Source organism: Muscardinus avellanarius (genome assembly GCF_963383645.1).
Source record: "Muscardinus avellanarius genome assembly, chromosome: 10".
Lineage (NCBI taxonomy): Eukaryota > Metazoa > Chordata > Mammalia > Rodentia > Gliridae > Muscardinus > Muscardinus avellanarius.
The window spans coordinates 82,580,762-82,595,472 of record NC_137796.1 but is presented as its reverse complement, the minus strand read 5'-3'; the positions used below and the strand labels follow the sequence as shown (position 1 = coordinate 82,595,472).

General features: G+C 53.9%; 1 protein-coding gene across 2 annotated transcripts in view; it reads right to left on the bottom strand.

Moving 5' to 3' along the window:
• Positions 1-12,412, bottom strand: part of GTF2IRD1 (GTF2I repeat domain containing 1) — a gene marked incomplete at both ends in the record, with an annotated part of 67,636 nt that extends 55,224 nt beyond the window's left edge. For both annotated transcript variants that reach the window (XM_080703002.1, XM_080703003.1), the window contains 6 exons: positions 365-454; positions 2,216-2,526; positions 3,240-3,423; positions 5,074-5,229; positions 7,613-7,754; positions 12,290-12,412. In XM_080703002.1, the coding sequence (XP_080559128.1) occupies positions 365-454; positions 2,216-2,526; positions 3,240-3,423; positions 5,074-5,229; positions 7,613-7,754; positions 12,290-12,412 (1,006 nt within the window). The remainder of the gene's footprint in view (positions 1-364; positions 455-2,215; positions 2,527-3,239; positions 3,424-5,073; positions 5,230-7,612; positions 7,755-12,289) is intronic.
• Positions 12,413-14,711: the final 2,299 nt, after the last annotated feature.

The following is a 14,711-nucleotide window of genomic DNA, read 5'->3' as shown; positions in this document are numbered from 1 at the left end:
CGCCTCCCAAGTGTGGGGATTACAAGCGTGTGCCACCATACCCAGCCCTTATTTTTATTTTAAAACAGGGTCTTGCTAGGTTGAGGAGAGTCTCACTGCTTGCTGAAGCTGTCCTTGAAGCTGCGATCCTCCTGTGTCAGCCTCCCAAGTATGTGTGCCATCACACCTGGCTGAGTGCTTGTTTTAAGTTATGTCTGAAGCAATTTGTTACACAGCAGCAGAAAACGATTACACCTGGTATTAGAGCCCCTTGGGCAGGCCCGTTTCTCTCATAAAGACCCGGACACATTTCCATTTCGGCCAACACCATCCTAACCCAGATGCCCGCTCTGGTCAGGGTGCTGTACCACGGGCACTGACCTACCTGACTTGTCATGGACAATGGAGAAGAGGATGCGTTTGGAGGCATGGACGTTCTGAATGAGAGGCCCACCAGGCCCCGTGGGCTTCTGTCCTGGACAAGAGAGAGAAAACGTACAGGTTCAAGGTGGGCCCCAAGAGATGGTTCCACATCCAACCCCAGAAAATGGGTACCAGCCCTGGGTAAAAGCCTTGCCTGCCAGGGAGACGCCAAACAGAGCCCCATGACCACGAACTCACGGCTGATTCCTCAGCCAGGCTCCTGAGTTATTCTGTACCAGAACCTGCTATCCAAATGCCAGACCCACAAGAGTAAAACACTGAAGGTCGTGTCTTCCACGTGAAGACACCTATTGCAAGTGTGTAGTAAGTATTTTCCCCTGGTCCGCCTACACACTTGTCGACGGATGTCTCAGTCTTTTTTCTCTTTCCCAGAATAACAGTGAATATTACTTATAAGCACCTGCTACATGCCAAGTATTGGAGGTCGCGCTTTAATAACAGCTCTCAAACTTGAGCGTGTGGCAGCTCTTGCCGACTGTCTAAAGGCTGCTGCCCCCACCCCCAAGGCTTTCATTCAGCCTAGCTGTGGTGGGCCCAAGTGACTGCATCTTTCTTTTTATTTTTAAAAATTTGCTCATTTATTTGGTACTGGGACTTGAACCCAGGAACATTCTACCTCTGAACTATACTCTCGACCCTTTTTATTTTGAAATAAGGTCTTGCTAAGCTGTTGAAGGTCTTGATAAGTTGCTGAGGGTAGCCTTTAACCTGTAATCCTCCTGCCTTGGCTTCCTAAGTACTGGGACTCAAGTTTATACCAGCACGCATGGCCTTCTTTTTATTTTCGTGGTGCTGGGGTGGAACCTAGGGCCTTGTGCTTGTTAAGCAAGCAATCTGCCTCTGAGCCCAAGAACCTGCATTTCCTTCCTTCCTTCCTTCCTGTACTGTGGTACTAGGGGTTGAACCCAAGGGTGTTCTACCTTTAAGCTACACCTCCAGCCCTTTTATTTTCTTTTCGTGGTACTAGGGTTCCTGGAAACCCTTCTACCTCCGGGCTACACTCCTAGACCTATTTTTATATTTTTTATTTGGAAATAGGGTCTCTTAAGCCAGCAAGGCTGGCTTTGAACCTGTGCGATCCTCCTGTCTCCGCCTCCCAAGCGTGGGGATTACAAGCGTGCGCCACCACGCCCGGCCTTCTAGCCCTTTTTATATTTTTTTTCCAATAGGGTCTCAAAGATTTCTGAGAGCCTTGTTAATGATGTGAACCATATGCTGGCAATAACCTGCATTTCTATCCCGCTCTCGGGAGATGCAAATATTCCCCAAATCAGAAAAACCCCAAAGCTGAAACCTTTGCTTTGGGACTTCTGATCCCAAGCATTTTGGGTAAAGAATGGTTAATCTGTATTACAAAGAAATGAAAGCTTAGCAAGACTTGGCCTGACACCCACAGCCATGGAGGAGAGGAATTGGGACATGAACCCACGTCTTTCTCATACCCTGCTATTTCTTCTCTTCTGTCCCCAGTGCCCTGAATCCAGGCTGGGTATGCAGTAGGTGCTCATTAAATGCATATGGTCTAATTACTGTGTTTGCTCCCTCCTCAGACTCCCCAGAGTCTCCTCAGGCGTCTCTTGGTCTCAGGCCAAGGACTCTTCACAGATGGCCGAGTCGAGTCCCAGGGTCTGACTGGGTCTCAGCCAATACGCCATCTGCCCGGGGCCTGCCCCTGTCCAGACAGGCCCCCTTCCAGCCTGAAGAGGGCCTGAGCTGGCCTGCCCTGGGACAGTGACCTGCGGAGCCATCCGTGTCCCACCCCAGACCTGCGGGGGCCCCACAGCAGTTTTACCACAGCAGTCGGAGAAGTCTTGGGCACCAGGAGCCTTGGGCTCAGGCCCAGGCCGGCCCAGGCCCAGGTCGCTGGGGACCAGGGGGCAGGCGGGCGGCTCCTGCTTGAACTCCCGGATGGCGTGGGTGGGGAGCGCAGTGGTGTACAGAAAGCTGGCCACGGAGGAGGTGGCGGCAGTGGGGGGCAGTTCCTGGGGGGGCGCCTTGGGGGCCTGACCGTGCAGGCTGCAGTCCCGGGCGCCCTTGGGCAGCAGGGAGATGCCGTTCAGCTCCACCAGGGCCTTCGAGTCCCGCCCGCTATCATCGAACGGTCTGGGTGGAGAAAAGGACACAGAAGAGTTTACACACTTGTCCCACCTGCTCTCCCTCTACCTCTACAGCCCATCCCTAAGACACGACAGCCCCATGAGGTGGGCAGGGCGGGAGCCAGCCCACATTTTACAGGTGGGGCCATGGGCCACATGGCCAGGCCATGAGAGAACCTGGGCCCTGCTCCTGGCCCAGTGCTCCGGGCCCTGGGTCACCTCCTCCAGCCGGCCGCCTCCCATCCCTATCTACCCTGGTCCTTCTCTGGTGGCATACTCCTGGGAGTACCTTAGCAGCTGGGGGCCCTGTGAAGCCCCCAGGTACCTTCCTGATGCTAGGTCAAAGGTCCCTCCCCTGGCCCGGCTTGAACAGCCTCATCTTCCACCTGTCCCTAATCAGCCTGATTCACAACCCAAGTCCCCACGCCCCATGGCTCCCCCCGCCCACACACGTTTGTGAGCTGTCCTTGGCCCCCTGGTGCAGCTCTTCCAAATGGCAGGTCTCTTCTGGTCATTGTGACACAGAAGTCCTCTGGGAAAGCTCCCGTGACTCAGTGCCCTGGCTTCGATCCCGCTCCAAGCCTGGCCTTAACCTTAGCCTCCAGCATCAGGCTAGAAGCTTTCACAACCCAGCCCCTGGGGGGGTGTCTCAAGTCCCTTGCCGTCTGTCTGGAAAAGCGGCCACAGGTGGCCCAGTCCTAAGCCAGCAGCCTCACTCACCTCTTGAGCTTGAAGCGGATGCGGTGGCTGTGTTCCAGGATGGCCATGAGGGCCTTGGGGTCGTACTCTGCCGGCCTCCGGAAGGCCAGGCCCTCGGGCAGCCCTTGCACGGCCAGCAGCCCCGGCTCTCTGAGCAGCCTCTCGTAGGGGAGTGGCACCACACTGGCCCTGCCCAGGGCCTCACCTACCAGGAGTCAAGACAGGCACTCAGCAAGAGGGGAGTCAGGCTGGCACAGGCAATGCCAAGGGCCTCCCCCCCAACCCTGTGTGGGCCCCCAAAGGCTCCCTGTGGTTGCAGACTTGGTGCAGCACACCAAGGGGCTGAGGACAGGACCTCATCTGCATCTGAGGCCTGGAGCTCCCCCGTCCACAGGGGACCCCCAGCTTCCCTGGCCAGGGGTCTGGGCACTGGGGAGGGGCAGCAGGGCTACACAGGGGCCTGGGCCCCAGGACAATGGGTAACAGGAAAGGGAGGGCAGAGATGGAGAAGGGGGGCTGATACAGGGATGGAGAAGATGAGGGAAGTCAGAGAGAGGACATAGAGCAAGAACATAGAAGAGGACAGGGAAGAAACAGGCACAGGTGTGGGGGCATCCTGGGTCCTGGTCACCCCACGCTGTAGCCCTCACCCAGAGCCAGAAAGAAGCCTGTCTTTTTTTTTTTTTTTTTTTTTGCGGGTCTGGGGGCGGAACCCAGAGGCATTTGACCTCCAAGCTATACCCCCGGCCCAATTTTTTATTCTTTATTTTGAAACAGGGTCTCACTGAGTTGCAGAGGGCCTAAGTAGCTGGGGCTCTGCGAACTGTGACCCTCCAGTCTCGGCCTCCCAAACGCTTGGATTACAGGCTTGCGCCACCACGCCTGGCAGAGGCCTGTCTTTCTCAAGTTACTTTATTCTGCCCAAGGTGGGCATCGGGGACCAAGACAGCATGGGCAGGGATGTGGGACTCAGCGTCAGCCCTGCTGCTGGCCAGTGTCTGCGGCGGCACAGCCAACCATGTCCATCCCAGGATGGCCAGGTGCCCACTCAGGCCTTGGTCCCCTTGCTGCTCCTCCTGATCTCAAGAGAGCAGGCTTCCTCACAGACCTTTGCTCTACAGAACCAGGAGGGAACAAATAAAGCCAGTGGGGGATCCCTAGGGACCTGCCCAAGGTCATTTAGGGAGTGTGAAGGTCATTGCTGGGGCTCCTAGAAGCTCTGTAACCTGTCTCTTCCCAAGGGAGGCCAGGCCAGGTCCCTCTCCTCCCCCGTAGATGGATGGAGCTGGCAGTCAGTCATTAATAAGCAGGCTTTGAGTACTTTCCTGGCTGTCTCCAGCCAGGAAGGGCCAGTGTGGTCTCAGGGATGGGGCACCAGCGCGTCCTCAGGCAAGGAGGGGACTTCAAGGGGCTAAGCCTCAGTGCAAAGCAGGTGTTCCAACATGGGGGAGGGGATGGCAGCTTCCAACGCACAGCAGCACTAAGGCCAGGAGTCATGAGATGACCGGGCAGGAAGGCCTAGTTTTTTATTCTTTATTTTGAAACAGGGTCTCAGTGAGTTGCAAAGGGCCTCACTAAGTAGCCGAGGCTGTCCGTGAACCACAATCCTCCTGTCTCAGCCTCCTGAATGCTGGGATCACAAGTGTGTGCCACACACCCGGCTCTGGGGCCAGTTTCTACGCAGCGATGGTGGTGATGTGATTGAGGGTGGGGTTGGGGATATGGCAGTTCAGGAAAGAGGGCTAGGCGGGATCTCATGCCTGGGGTGAGCTATAGTGCTGCTGAGGGGGGCTTCTCAGTAGGGTGGAGGCTCCCACCCACCCTGGGCCCCAAATGAAATGAAGAAGGATCTTACTATAAAGAACATCAAACACCTCTTCTACCATCTTCCGCAGAAGGTACACATCCGAGCCATGCTCCAGGGAGGACCGCGGAATGCTCCGGCCGCCACCCTCACCTCGCTGCACCTTTTTAGGGTGTTCTGTTTCTGGATCCTTCCACAGGGGCCCTCCTGTGGGACACAGAACATGCGGGGTCAGTAGGCATGGGTCTCAAAACCCAGCCCTTGAGCTGGGACATCTCTGCCCTCTGCTAAGCCCCAAAGCCTAGCTACCCAACTGGATTGGCAAGTGAGGGAGCCCCGCCCCAGCCACCCTGCTGAGGGCCAGGCCTGGTCATCACAGAGTCCCAAGCAGAGGCTGAAGGTCTCTTCCCTGGCCGCCCGCAACTTGCGGTATAACCTCGGGCAAGTCCCTTCTCTCTCTGAGCCTCATCTATGAGATTATGGGGTCCAGCTGGCCTGGAGCAGAACTGGGGTTCAACGAATTACTGATTCCATCTACTCCCTTCTGTTCTAACACTAACTCAGTCTTAACAGGCCCAGGCTTTTGTTTCCTGCTCTGCCAAAGGAAGAAATATCCTGGCCACGGTGCTGCAAAAGTGCATTAGTGAATCTCTGTGGAATATGCTAGAAGCTGCATTAGAAAGGGGATGAGGAGGGTCCTCTGCCCCCTCCCAACCTGGAGAGTGTTTTCCTTTGGGATCTGGAAAGGGTGCAATAAACCAGCCAAGTTCCTGGTGGTATAAATGGTGGGTCTGGGAAGCCAGGTGCACCTTCCCCAGGCCCCAGCCTGGCCCCCAGATTAAAGGGGCTGGTAGCCACAGGACCCTACCCTGCCTCAGGACCACCCTACACCAGCTCAGCCCCACCTCAACCCTGGAGAAGGCACAGGCTGAGGGGGCTGGCTGGGAACGCAACCACATCCGCTAATGCTGTGTTGGGTGCTGGGGACGTGGGAAAGAAACACGGAAGAAATCTTGGGTGTCTTGGGGGCCAATCCAAAGTCCAGAGCAACCGAGGGGATGGTGCCAGGGCTTCACAGTGCTCCCTGGAAGACATCTGCTTTTCGGGACTTTCTGCCTTTACACAGCTCTCTGAACCGCTGATCCCAGGGGCTGGGGCCGGGTGAATGAGACTGCTAATAATAGCAACAACAGCTGGTGGCTGCTAGTGTCTAGGGAGTGCGAACTAAGTGCCAGGCATTGTTCTAAGTGCTTGCTGGTCATGAATTCGTTTAACCCTCAGGCCCATCCCTCCTTCTCCCCTTTCACACACAAATAGGTTGAGATTGAGGAGGTCCGGGTTGAGTATCCCTTCAAAATGCCTGGGACCAGTCAGGCGTGAGGGTGCATGCCTGTAATCCCAGTACTTGGGAGGCCGAGATAGGAGGATCGCAGGTTTAAGACCAGCCTCAGCAACTTGGTGAGACTCTCAACAACCTAGTAAGGCCCTGTTTCAAAACAAAAAGTTAAAAAAAAGGACTGGGGGGTATAGGTCGGAGGTAGAATATCCCTGGGTTCGATTCCCAGTAACTAACACGACACACGCATACATATACAAACACAATGCTTGGGTTCAGAAATGTTTGGATTAGGGATTTTTTTTTAATATTTTGAAATATTTGCAAAAATATAATGACATATTTTGGGGATGGGATTCAAGTCTAAACACAAAACTCATTAATGTTTCGTCTTTGCCTTACATGCCTAGCCCAAAGGTAATTATATACATTATTTTCAATACTGCATTTATTTTGGTACTGGGAATTCAGGAGCTCAGGAGTGTTCTATTTCACAGCAACATTCCAGCCCTATCTTTTTTTTTGTTGTTTTTGGCCATACTGGGGGTGGAACCCAGGGGCTTTTTTACCTCTGGTCTATACTCCCAGACCTCTTTTTTATACTTTATTTGGAAACAGGGTCTCACTAAATTGCTGAGAGCCTCACTAAAGTAGCTAAGACTGGCTTTGAAACTGTGTGATCCTCCTGTCTCAGCCTCCCTAGCCCTGGGATTACAAGCGTGCGCCACCACGCCCGGCTGCCCTATTCTTATATTATTATTATTGTTTTTGTTATCATTATTGTTTTTTTATGTGTGCCCTTGGAATTGAACCCAGGGACATTCTACTTCTGAGCTATACTTCCCGCCCTATTTTATTTTTCGCGGTCCTGGGGATGGAACCCAGAGGCATTCTACCTCCGAGCTATACCTACAGCCCTATTTTATTCCTTTACTTTGCAAGCTGCATTAAGTACAGTAAGTTGCAGAGGGCCTCAGTAAGTTGCTGAGACTGGCCATGAACCTACGATCCTCTAGTCTCAGTTTCACAAGTACTGAGATTACAGTCATGTGCCACCACATCCAGCTTGCTGGATGATTCTAACAGAAACTACAGCCACCCCAATAGCGCTATGGCGGGTCACGAGAACACTGTCCTCTGTCAGTCATCCAATATTCAGGACCTACCTGGCTGGGCGAGCAGGGGCTCCAGGAGGAACTGTAACTCCTGCCCCCAGCAAAGTAGGGGCCAGCCCGCTGGAGCCTGGGTACTCACGGCAGAACCTGACGAAGTCCGACTGCAGCTCCTTACGCGCGTTCAGGAACATTCTCCCCTTCTCAGTGCCCACCACAAAGGCACTCTCGTCGTGCACGGCGACACAGGCCACTTCGGCATTCAGCTTGGAGAGCGCAGAGCACTGTGGGGGAGCAGGACGTGTGAGCAGAAGAGCCCCTGCCTGGATACACGCTCCCCCAGCTATATAAGACAGGCCGACCCAAGCTTAGCATCTGCCGTGCCATGAATGAATGACCCCCAGGCATCGGCCTCGCAGCAGCTGGAGGAGGACAGCTGCCTCCCTCCAGGGTCCGCCTTGCTGTAGGGTGGGCTTCCTGCCTTGGCTCCAGCCCCAGGGACAATCTGGTTCTGGCTCTCTTGGACTCTGAGGAGGGATGAGCCCCAGGGAGAGTAGGGTATAGGTAGATCTGAGCTTCTATCCCTCCTTGGTGCCACCTCTTGCGTGGAACGTGGGCACATCACGCGGCTCACAGGGCCCTGGCTTCCATATCTGTAGACATGGAGCCAAGCAGCCCACACCTAAGGTGATGATGGGCCTGGCTGTGGGCTTTCAATGAGGACTTGAGAAGTAATCTCTGAACTAGGACATCCTCTGTCCTAGTGCACCTGCCAGTGTGGGCATGGCCCTGAGCAAGACCGCCAACATCACAGGCTAATCATTTGCCTCCACGGGGAAATCATGCCCCGTAAGCCCCATGGCACGCAGCTGGTGCCTGATACAGGCTGCTTTTCTTTTCTTTCTTTTTTTTTTTTGGTACTAGAGATTGAACCCAGAGGCATTCTACCATCAAGCTATAACCCCAGTCCTTTTCATATTTATTAACATATTTTTTGTGGTATTAGAAATTGAGCCTAGAAGCATTATACTTCCAAGCTACATCCCCAGCCATGTTTTTACTTATTTTGAAACAGGGTTGATGAGAGTCTCACTGAAGCTGTCTTCAAACCTACGATCCTCCTATCTCAGCCTCCCCAAGTACTGGGATTACAGGCATGTGCCACCATTCCTGGTTTTTTGTGGTTTTTTTTTGGTGGTGGTACTGGGGTTCCTGGAAGTACTTCTACCTCTGGGCTACATTCCCAGACCTATTTTTACATTTTTATTTGGAGACAGGGTCTCCTAAGCCAGCGCGTGTGGCTGGCTTCGAACCTGCGCGATCCTCCTGTCTCTGCCTCCCAAGCGCGGGGATTACAAGCGTGCGCCACCATGCCCGGCCCGGTTTATTCTTTTTTAAATCTTGAAGCAGGACCTTGCTAAATTTCTGAGGCTGGCCTGGAACCTGTAGTCCTGTGTCTCAGCCTCCGAAGTACTGGCATTACAGGCGTGTGTGTGTGTGTGTGTGTGTGTGTGTGTGTGTGTGTGTTACTGGGGATGGAACCCAAGGGCATTCTACCTCCGAGCTACACCCCCAGCTCAATCTTATTCTTTTAATTTAAAACAAGGTCACATTAAGCTGCAGAGCGCCTCACTAAGTTGCTAACGCTGGCTAAAAACCTGTAATTGCTTCTGTCTCGGCCTCCCAAGTACTGGCATTACAGTTGGGGCATTATAGTACACCACGCCTGACTACGTACTACGTGTGTGTGGGGTTCCTGGGGATGAAGCCCAGGGGCATTCCACCTCTGAGCTACTACCCCAGCTCTATTTTATTCTTTATTTCAAAACAGGGTCACACTAAGTTGCAGAGGGCCTAAGTTGCTGAAATTGGCTGCAAAGCCGTGATCCTTCCGTCTCAGCCTCCCCAGTACTGGCATTACAGGCGCGGGCCGCCACACCAGGCTGCAAGCTACTTTTTATAAGGGCTCGCTGATTGTGGTGGAATCTGACTTCAGATTAGAAGTTCTACGCTCTGTGACCTAAGACAGGTTCCTCAACCTCTTCTCTGGGCCACCATCCTGCCTTCTTGTGACAACCCCGGCTGGGGGTTGCTCTGTGAGGAAGCCTGGGAGGGTGACGGCAACCGGTAGGCCCGTCTCCAAGGGTCTCCTCTGGGGTGTTCACTTCCTGCTCTAGGATGCAAACAGAACCCCACTGTTCTCTCTCCCTGCAGTAACACTGTAGAACATTAACCCAACATGAAACAAACGAATCCAGTTGCTTCCCGTGAAGGGAGTGGCCATCTGAGCTGAAAGAGACCCTTCACCGCAAGGCCTGCTCAGTGGCAGGCTGAGGCCCCTGCCGGGGACCAGCTCATCTAAAAGTGCCCGGAGCCAGGGTCCATCAGGAAAACGTGGGCAGGGCCAGGGATGGGGCAGGCGGCGGGGGTGTGTGAACAAACTAAGGGCCGATGTCACCCGTGGCTCTCTCTCTAGAAATCCTTAAAAGGCCTAGAAGCGGCCGGGCATGGTGGTGCATGCCTGTGATCCTGATACTTTGGAGGCTGAGACAGGAGGCCCTCGGGTTTGAGGTCAGCGCCAGCAGCTTAGCTGGGAGCGTTTGCAACTAAGTGAGATCCTGTTTCAAAATAAAAAATAAGCCAGGCGCATGGCAGCACACACCTGTGATCCCAGTACTTGGGAGGCTGAGATAGGAGGATCATGGGTTCGTGGCCAGCCTCAGCTACTTAGTGAGGCCACTCCACAACCTAGTATGACCCAGTTTCAAAATAAAGAATAAAATCGAGTTGGGGGTGTTATAGTTTGGAGGTAGAACATCTCTAGGTTCCATCCCCAGTAGCATTTAAAAAAAAAAAAAAGGCCAGGCGTGTTGGCGCATGCTTATAATCCCAGCATTTGAGAAGCTGAGACAGGAGGATCATGGTTTGAGGACAGCCTCTCAGCCACTTACTGAGGCCCTTTACAACACAGTGAGACCCTGTTTCAAAATAAAGAATAAAAAATAGGGCTGGGGGCGTTGCTCGGAGGTAGAATGTTCCTAGGTTTCATCTCTAGTACCGCAAAAAAGAAAGAAAGAAAGAAAGAAAGAAAGAAAGAAAGAAAGAAAGAAAGAAAGAAAGAAAAAGACAGGGGCCCAGAGGCGAGCCCTGTCTTATTCCAGCCACTAGGGAGCCACAGACTCTGGTTGCTCGTAGGAGGGTCCATAGCTTCCTGTGGCAGAGCACCCGCTCTCTTATGCTGCCCAGGACCCTGGCCACATGGCACTCAAACCAAGACCCACATACCTCAACAGCTGGATAATTTCTTTTGCTTCATTTTATCTAATTGAAATTTAACTACCACATGTGGCCAGTGGCCATCACGGTCCACATCAGCCACACTTCTACCACCAGCAAACCAGAAGCGCTGTAGGACACAGGGCTGTGTCCCTGGGGAGAGCGAGCTGGCACCTGGCCAGCTCCCTGGAGCGCCTCCCTCTGGCCCAGACACCCCTCAACAGCCCTGGAACTGCCTAACACAGAAACAACCTAGAAGGCCCTCAGTCCTTGGGAACGGTAGACTTTGTACTCAGCAGCCCATCCCATCTTAAAAATTGGTTGTGAAGCCAGGCGTAGTGGCGTACGCTTGTAATCCCAGCATTTGGGAGGCTGAGACAGGAGATTGTGGTTCACAGACAGCCTCAGCTTCTTAGGCTCTTTGCAACTCAGTGAGACCCTGTTTCAAAATAACAAATAAAAAAAAATAGGGCTGGGGGTATAACTCAGAGGAAAAATGCTCTGGGTTCCATTCCTAGTACAGAAAAAAAAAAATTGGTTGTGCTATGCAACTCCAAAAAGGTACTGTCCTCTCTGAGAATCAAGTGTATTATCCTAAAACACAGGGGTACAGCTAAACGATACCAGGTAGGTCTTTTTTTTTTTTTTTTTTGGTGGTACTGGGGTTCCTGGAAGCCCTTCTACCTCCGGGATACACTCCCACGAGCTACACTCCCAGACCCATTTTTTAACTTTTTTTTTAATGTGGAAACAGGGTCTCTTAAGCCAGCGAGGCTGGCTTCGGAACCAGCGTGACCCTCCTGTCTCCGCCTCCCAAGCGTGGGGATTACAAGCGTGCGCCACCACGCCCGGCCAGATAGGCCTTTTTTAAAAAAAAATTATTTTTTTGGTACTAGGGGCTGAACCCAGGGTCATTCTTCCTCTGAGCTACACTCCATCCCTTTTTATTTTTTATTATTTTTTTCATATAGGGTCTCACTAGGTTGATGAGAGTCTCACTACTTGCTGAGGCTGTCCTCAAACCTGTGATCCTCCTGTCAGCCTCCCGAGTGTACCGCTGTGCTCAGCTCTGATGGACCTTGTTAACACCCACCAGGCCCGCATCAGAGAACCTTCCCCCAGGGAAAGGACAGTGTTACTTCCTCATTTGGGACAATTTGCCACAGGTCTAGGTATGCAGGCAGAAAAGCCGGGCGGATGGAGTGAGTGACTTTCAGAGCCCTGAGGTGCAGTGACAGCCCTTGCTTTTCACCAGATATGACAGCTTTCTAGAGAGCCTCGGTCGCACACTACCCTCCAGGTACCCTGCTGGAACAGAGACTGCCCACCCCAGGGACGGCATGTGAACGGCAAGAGCTGACCCAGGACGAGCAGGAGTGAAGGGCCAGGGGACCAGGGCTGGGAGCCGGTGTGCATTCCGAGGCTTGATGTTTACTAGACATCGTGTGAGTTCCTGCCCTGACCTAGGTGCGGCCTGCTGCCGAGGGCAACCTGGGCTCGGGCAGCGGCAGCTTCTCTAAGCACCGGTGGGCAGCACACTCACCATGGAGTCTAAGGCAGACACGAGGCTGGTGATGATCTCATCCTTGCGGGTAAAGGCGGAGCTCCAGCGGTCCGGCCCGCAGCCATTGGCGGGAAGGTCACAGCGCTTCCCCAGCAAGGCCATGGTCACCTGGAGGAGGGAGGAGACGGAGGGCTGTGGGCACAAGGCATCAGCGTGCGTGCCGCCCCTGGCCCAGGTGGGGCGATCAGGGGCTGCCTTCCCTCCCAGCGGCCTCGTACCCATGACAACCTGAGTCCTTGCAGACTGGACACTCAGTGCCTTGCACACAGGTCTGCACAGGTGTGGGCTCAGATTATAGAACAATGGAGGGCGAGCCCATGGCATGTCCCCCCAAATCTGTACCACTTCCACCTGAGTGCAGTTCAGTACCATGACCAGACCATCAGAGAGGTCCAAATGCCAACCTTCCCATGCATACAAGGTCCTTTACTATTCCCACAATCCATGGCTCCCTGCTGCCCACATTAGCTCTTTCTGTGTCTGTGTGGTCCTGGGGACTGAACCCAGGGGCATTCTACCTCCAAGCTATACCCCCAGCCCTATTCTATTTCTTATTTTGAAGCAGGATCTCACTAAGTTGGAGAAGGCCTCACTAAGAAGCTAAGGCTGGCTGCGAATCTGCAATCCTCCTGTCTCAGCCTCCCAAGTACTGGGATTACAAATGTGTGTCATCATACCCGGCTCACATTAGCTCTTTATGTGTAAAAAGTGTGGTGCTGGGGATTGAGTCCAAGGGCACTCCACCACGGAGTTACATCCCCAGCCCATGTATCCATGTACGTATGTATGTATGTGTGTATGTATTTTGTGGTACCAAGGATTGAACCCAGGGGCATTTTACCTCTGAGCTACACTCCTAGTCCTATTTTATTTTCTATTTGTAAACAGGGTCTCGCCAAGTTGCCAAGGCTGGCCCAGAATCTGTGATCCTCCTGTCTCAGCTTCCCAAGTATTGGGATTACAGATGTGCAATACCATGCCCGGCCTAGTGTTTTACTTTTGAGATGAGGTCTTGCTCTTGCCCAGGTGAACATGGGCCTTGAACTTGGGACCCTCCTGCCTCGGTCTCTGGAGTCGCCGGGCCCCATGCCAGGTACACATAGCTCTTGACTCCCGGTGTCCTGGTCTCCGGGTCTGGACTCCTGCCCTTGCCCCCGCACCCCGTGTCCCAGGTGTCCCCTAGATACACCAGCACGCTTCTCGCTGCCTTTGCTGCAATTGCCCTCCTGGCCTGCTGTCATCTGCCGACTGTCCCCGCAGCTTTTAATTGCCAAGCCCGCTGGGAAGGCGCCGCCGGCCCGCTGCCAGTCCGTCTGGGTCGAGAGCCCTCACTGGCATCCCTGCGCCTCTTGAGTTCTGTCATCCTGCATACTCCCGGGGAGAGGCCGGAGCCTCGGTCTCCACCCTGGCCAGGGGTGTCCACAGAGGCCACGGGGCAGAGATCAGTTCCCTCAGATCTGGGGTTTCCCGAAGTGAGACTTTGTTCCTTCGCTATGGGGCTCCTGAGGGCAGAGCTGCATGGTCCATCTCCTAGGCTCCCTCAGGCCAGGGAGGGCTTATGGTCCCCCATGTATAGCTAGGCACTCTCTAGATACAAAGACAAGCCTCCCCCAGTTCCTGGGTCTATCCCTTTCCTGTCCCTGGGAGCCAGGTTGAGAGGGGCATCCACCAGCCACCCCAGCACAGAGCCTGCAAGCAGAGAGCCCTGTTTCCCTCTCTGGGCTCAGCCCTGGTGCGCTGCAAGGTCCCTGGCTGTGTCAGTGGCCAGTTCAGGGAGACAGGTAAAAAAAGAGCCTGTGGGTCCTGCCTTCAGTGTGCAACCTGCAGATAAGAACTCCCAGCCTCAACTGGGTGGGGAGAGGGAAGCCCGGGGAAGGAGGACCTCAGGCCTGGCGTCTTAAAGAGCCAAGCCCAGGTGCCTTCTGCAGCCGCTGCCATTCCTCTAGACTATTATCTCTGTGAGGGCCAGCTGGTCTACCTGCCACTACTGTCTCCTACAGCCCCACTTACTGTCTCACAAAGGCACAACCACCGACTGGACCCTGCTTGAGTTAGGAAACCAGAGACAGAGCAGCAGGTGTCAGTGGCAAGGGGTATCCCCCGCAGTGACAGAAACACCCTGGGGGCATAGGGACGTGGCAGAGTGGGCTCTGGCCTCAGTGCTGGTGCCAGCCTGCTCTCTGGTCAGAAGTAAATACGACTTAACAACTGGCCACTTTTGTGTTTGGCCGACATGGATATTGGGTTTGCTTCTCAATGTTGATAGACTGTTTCTTCCCAGGGGTTGTAATTTTATAAAAGTTGGAAATCCACAGAATTAAGGGGTGCTGAGGACATGATGGCCCACGGCTGAGACATACCAAGGGACCAGGAGGCCACGCCCTGGGCCACCCCCACCCCC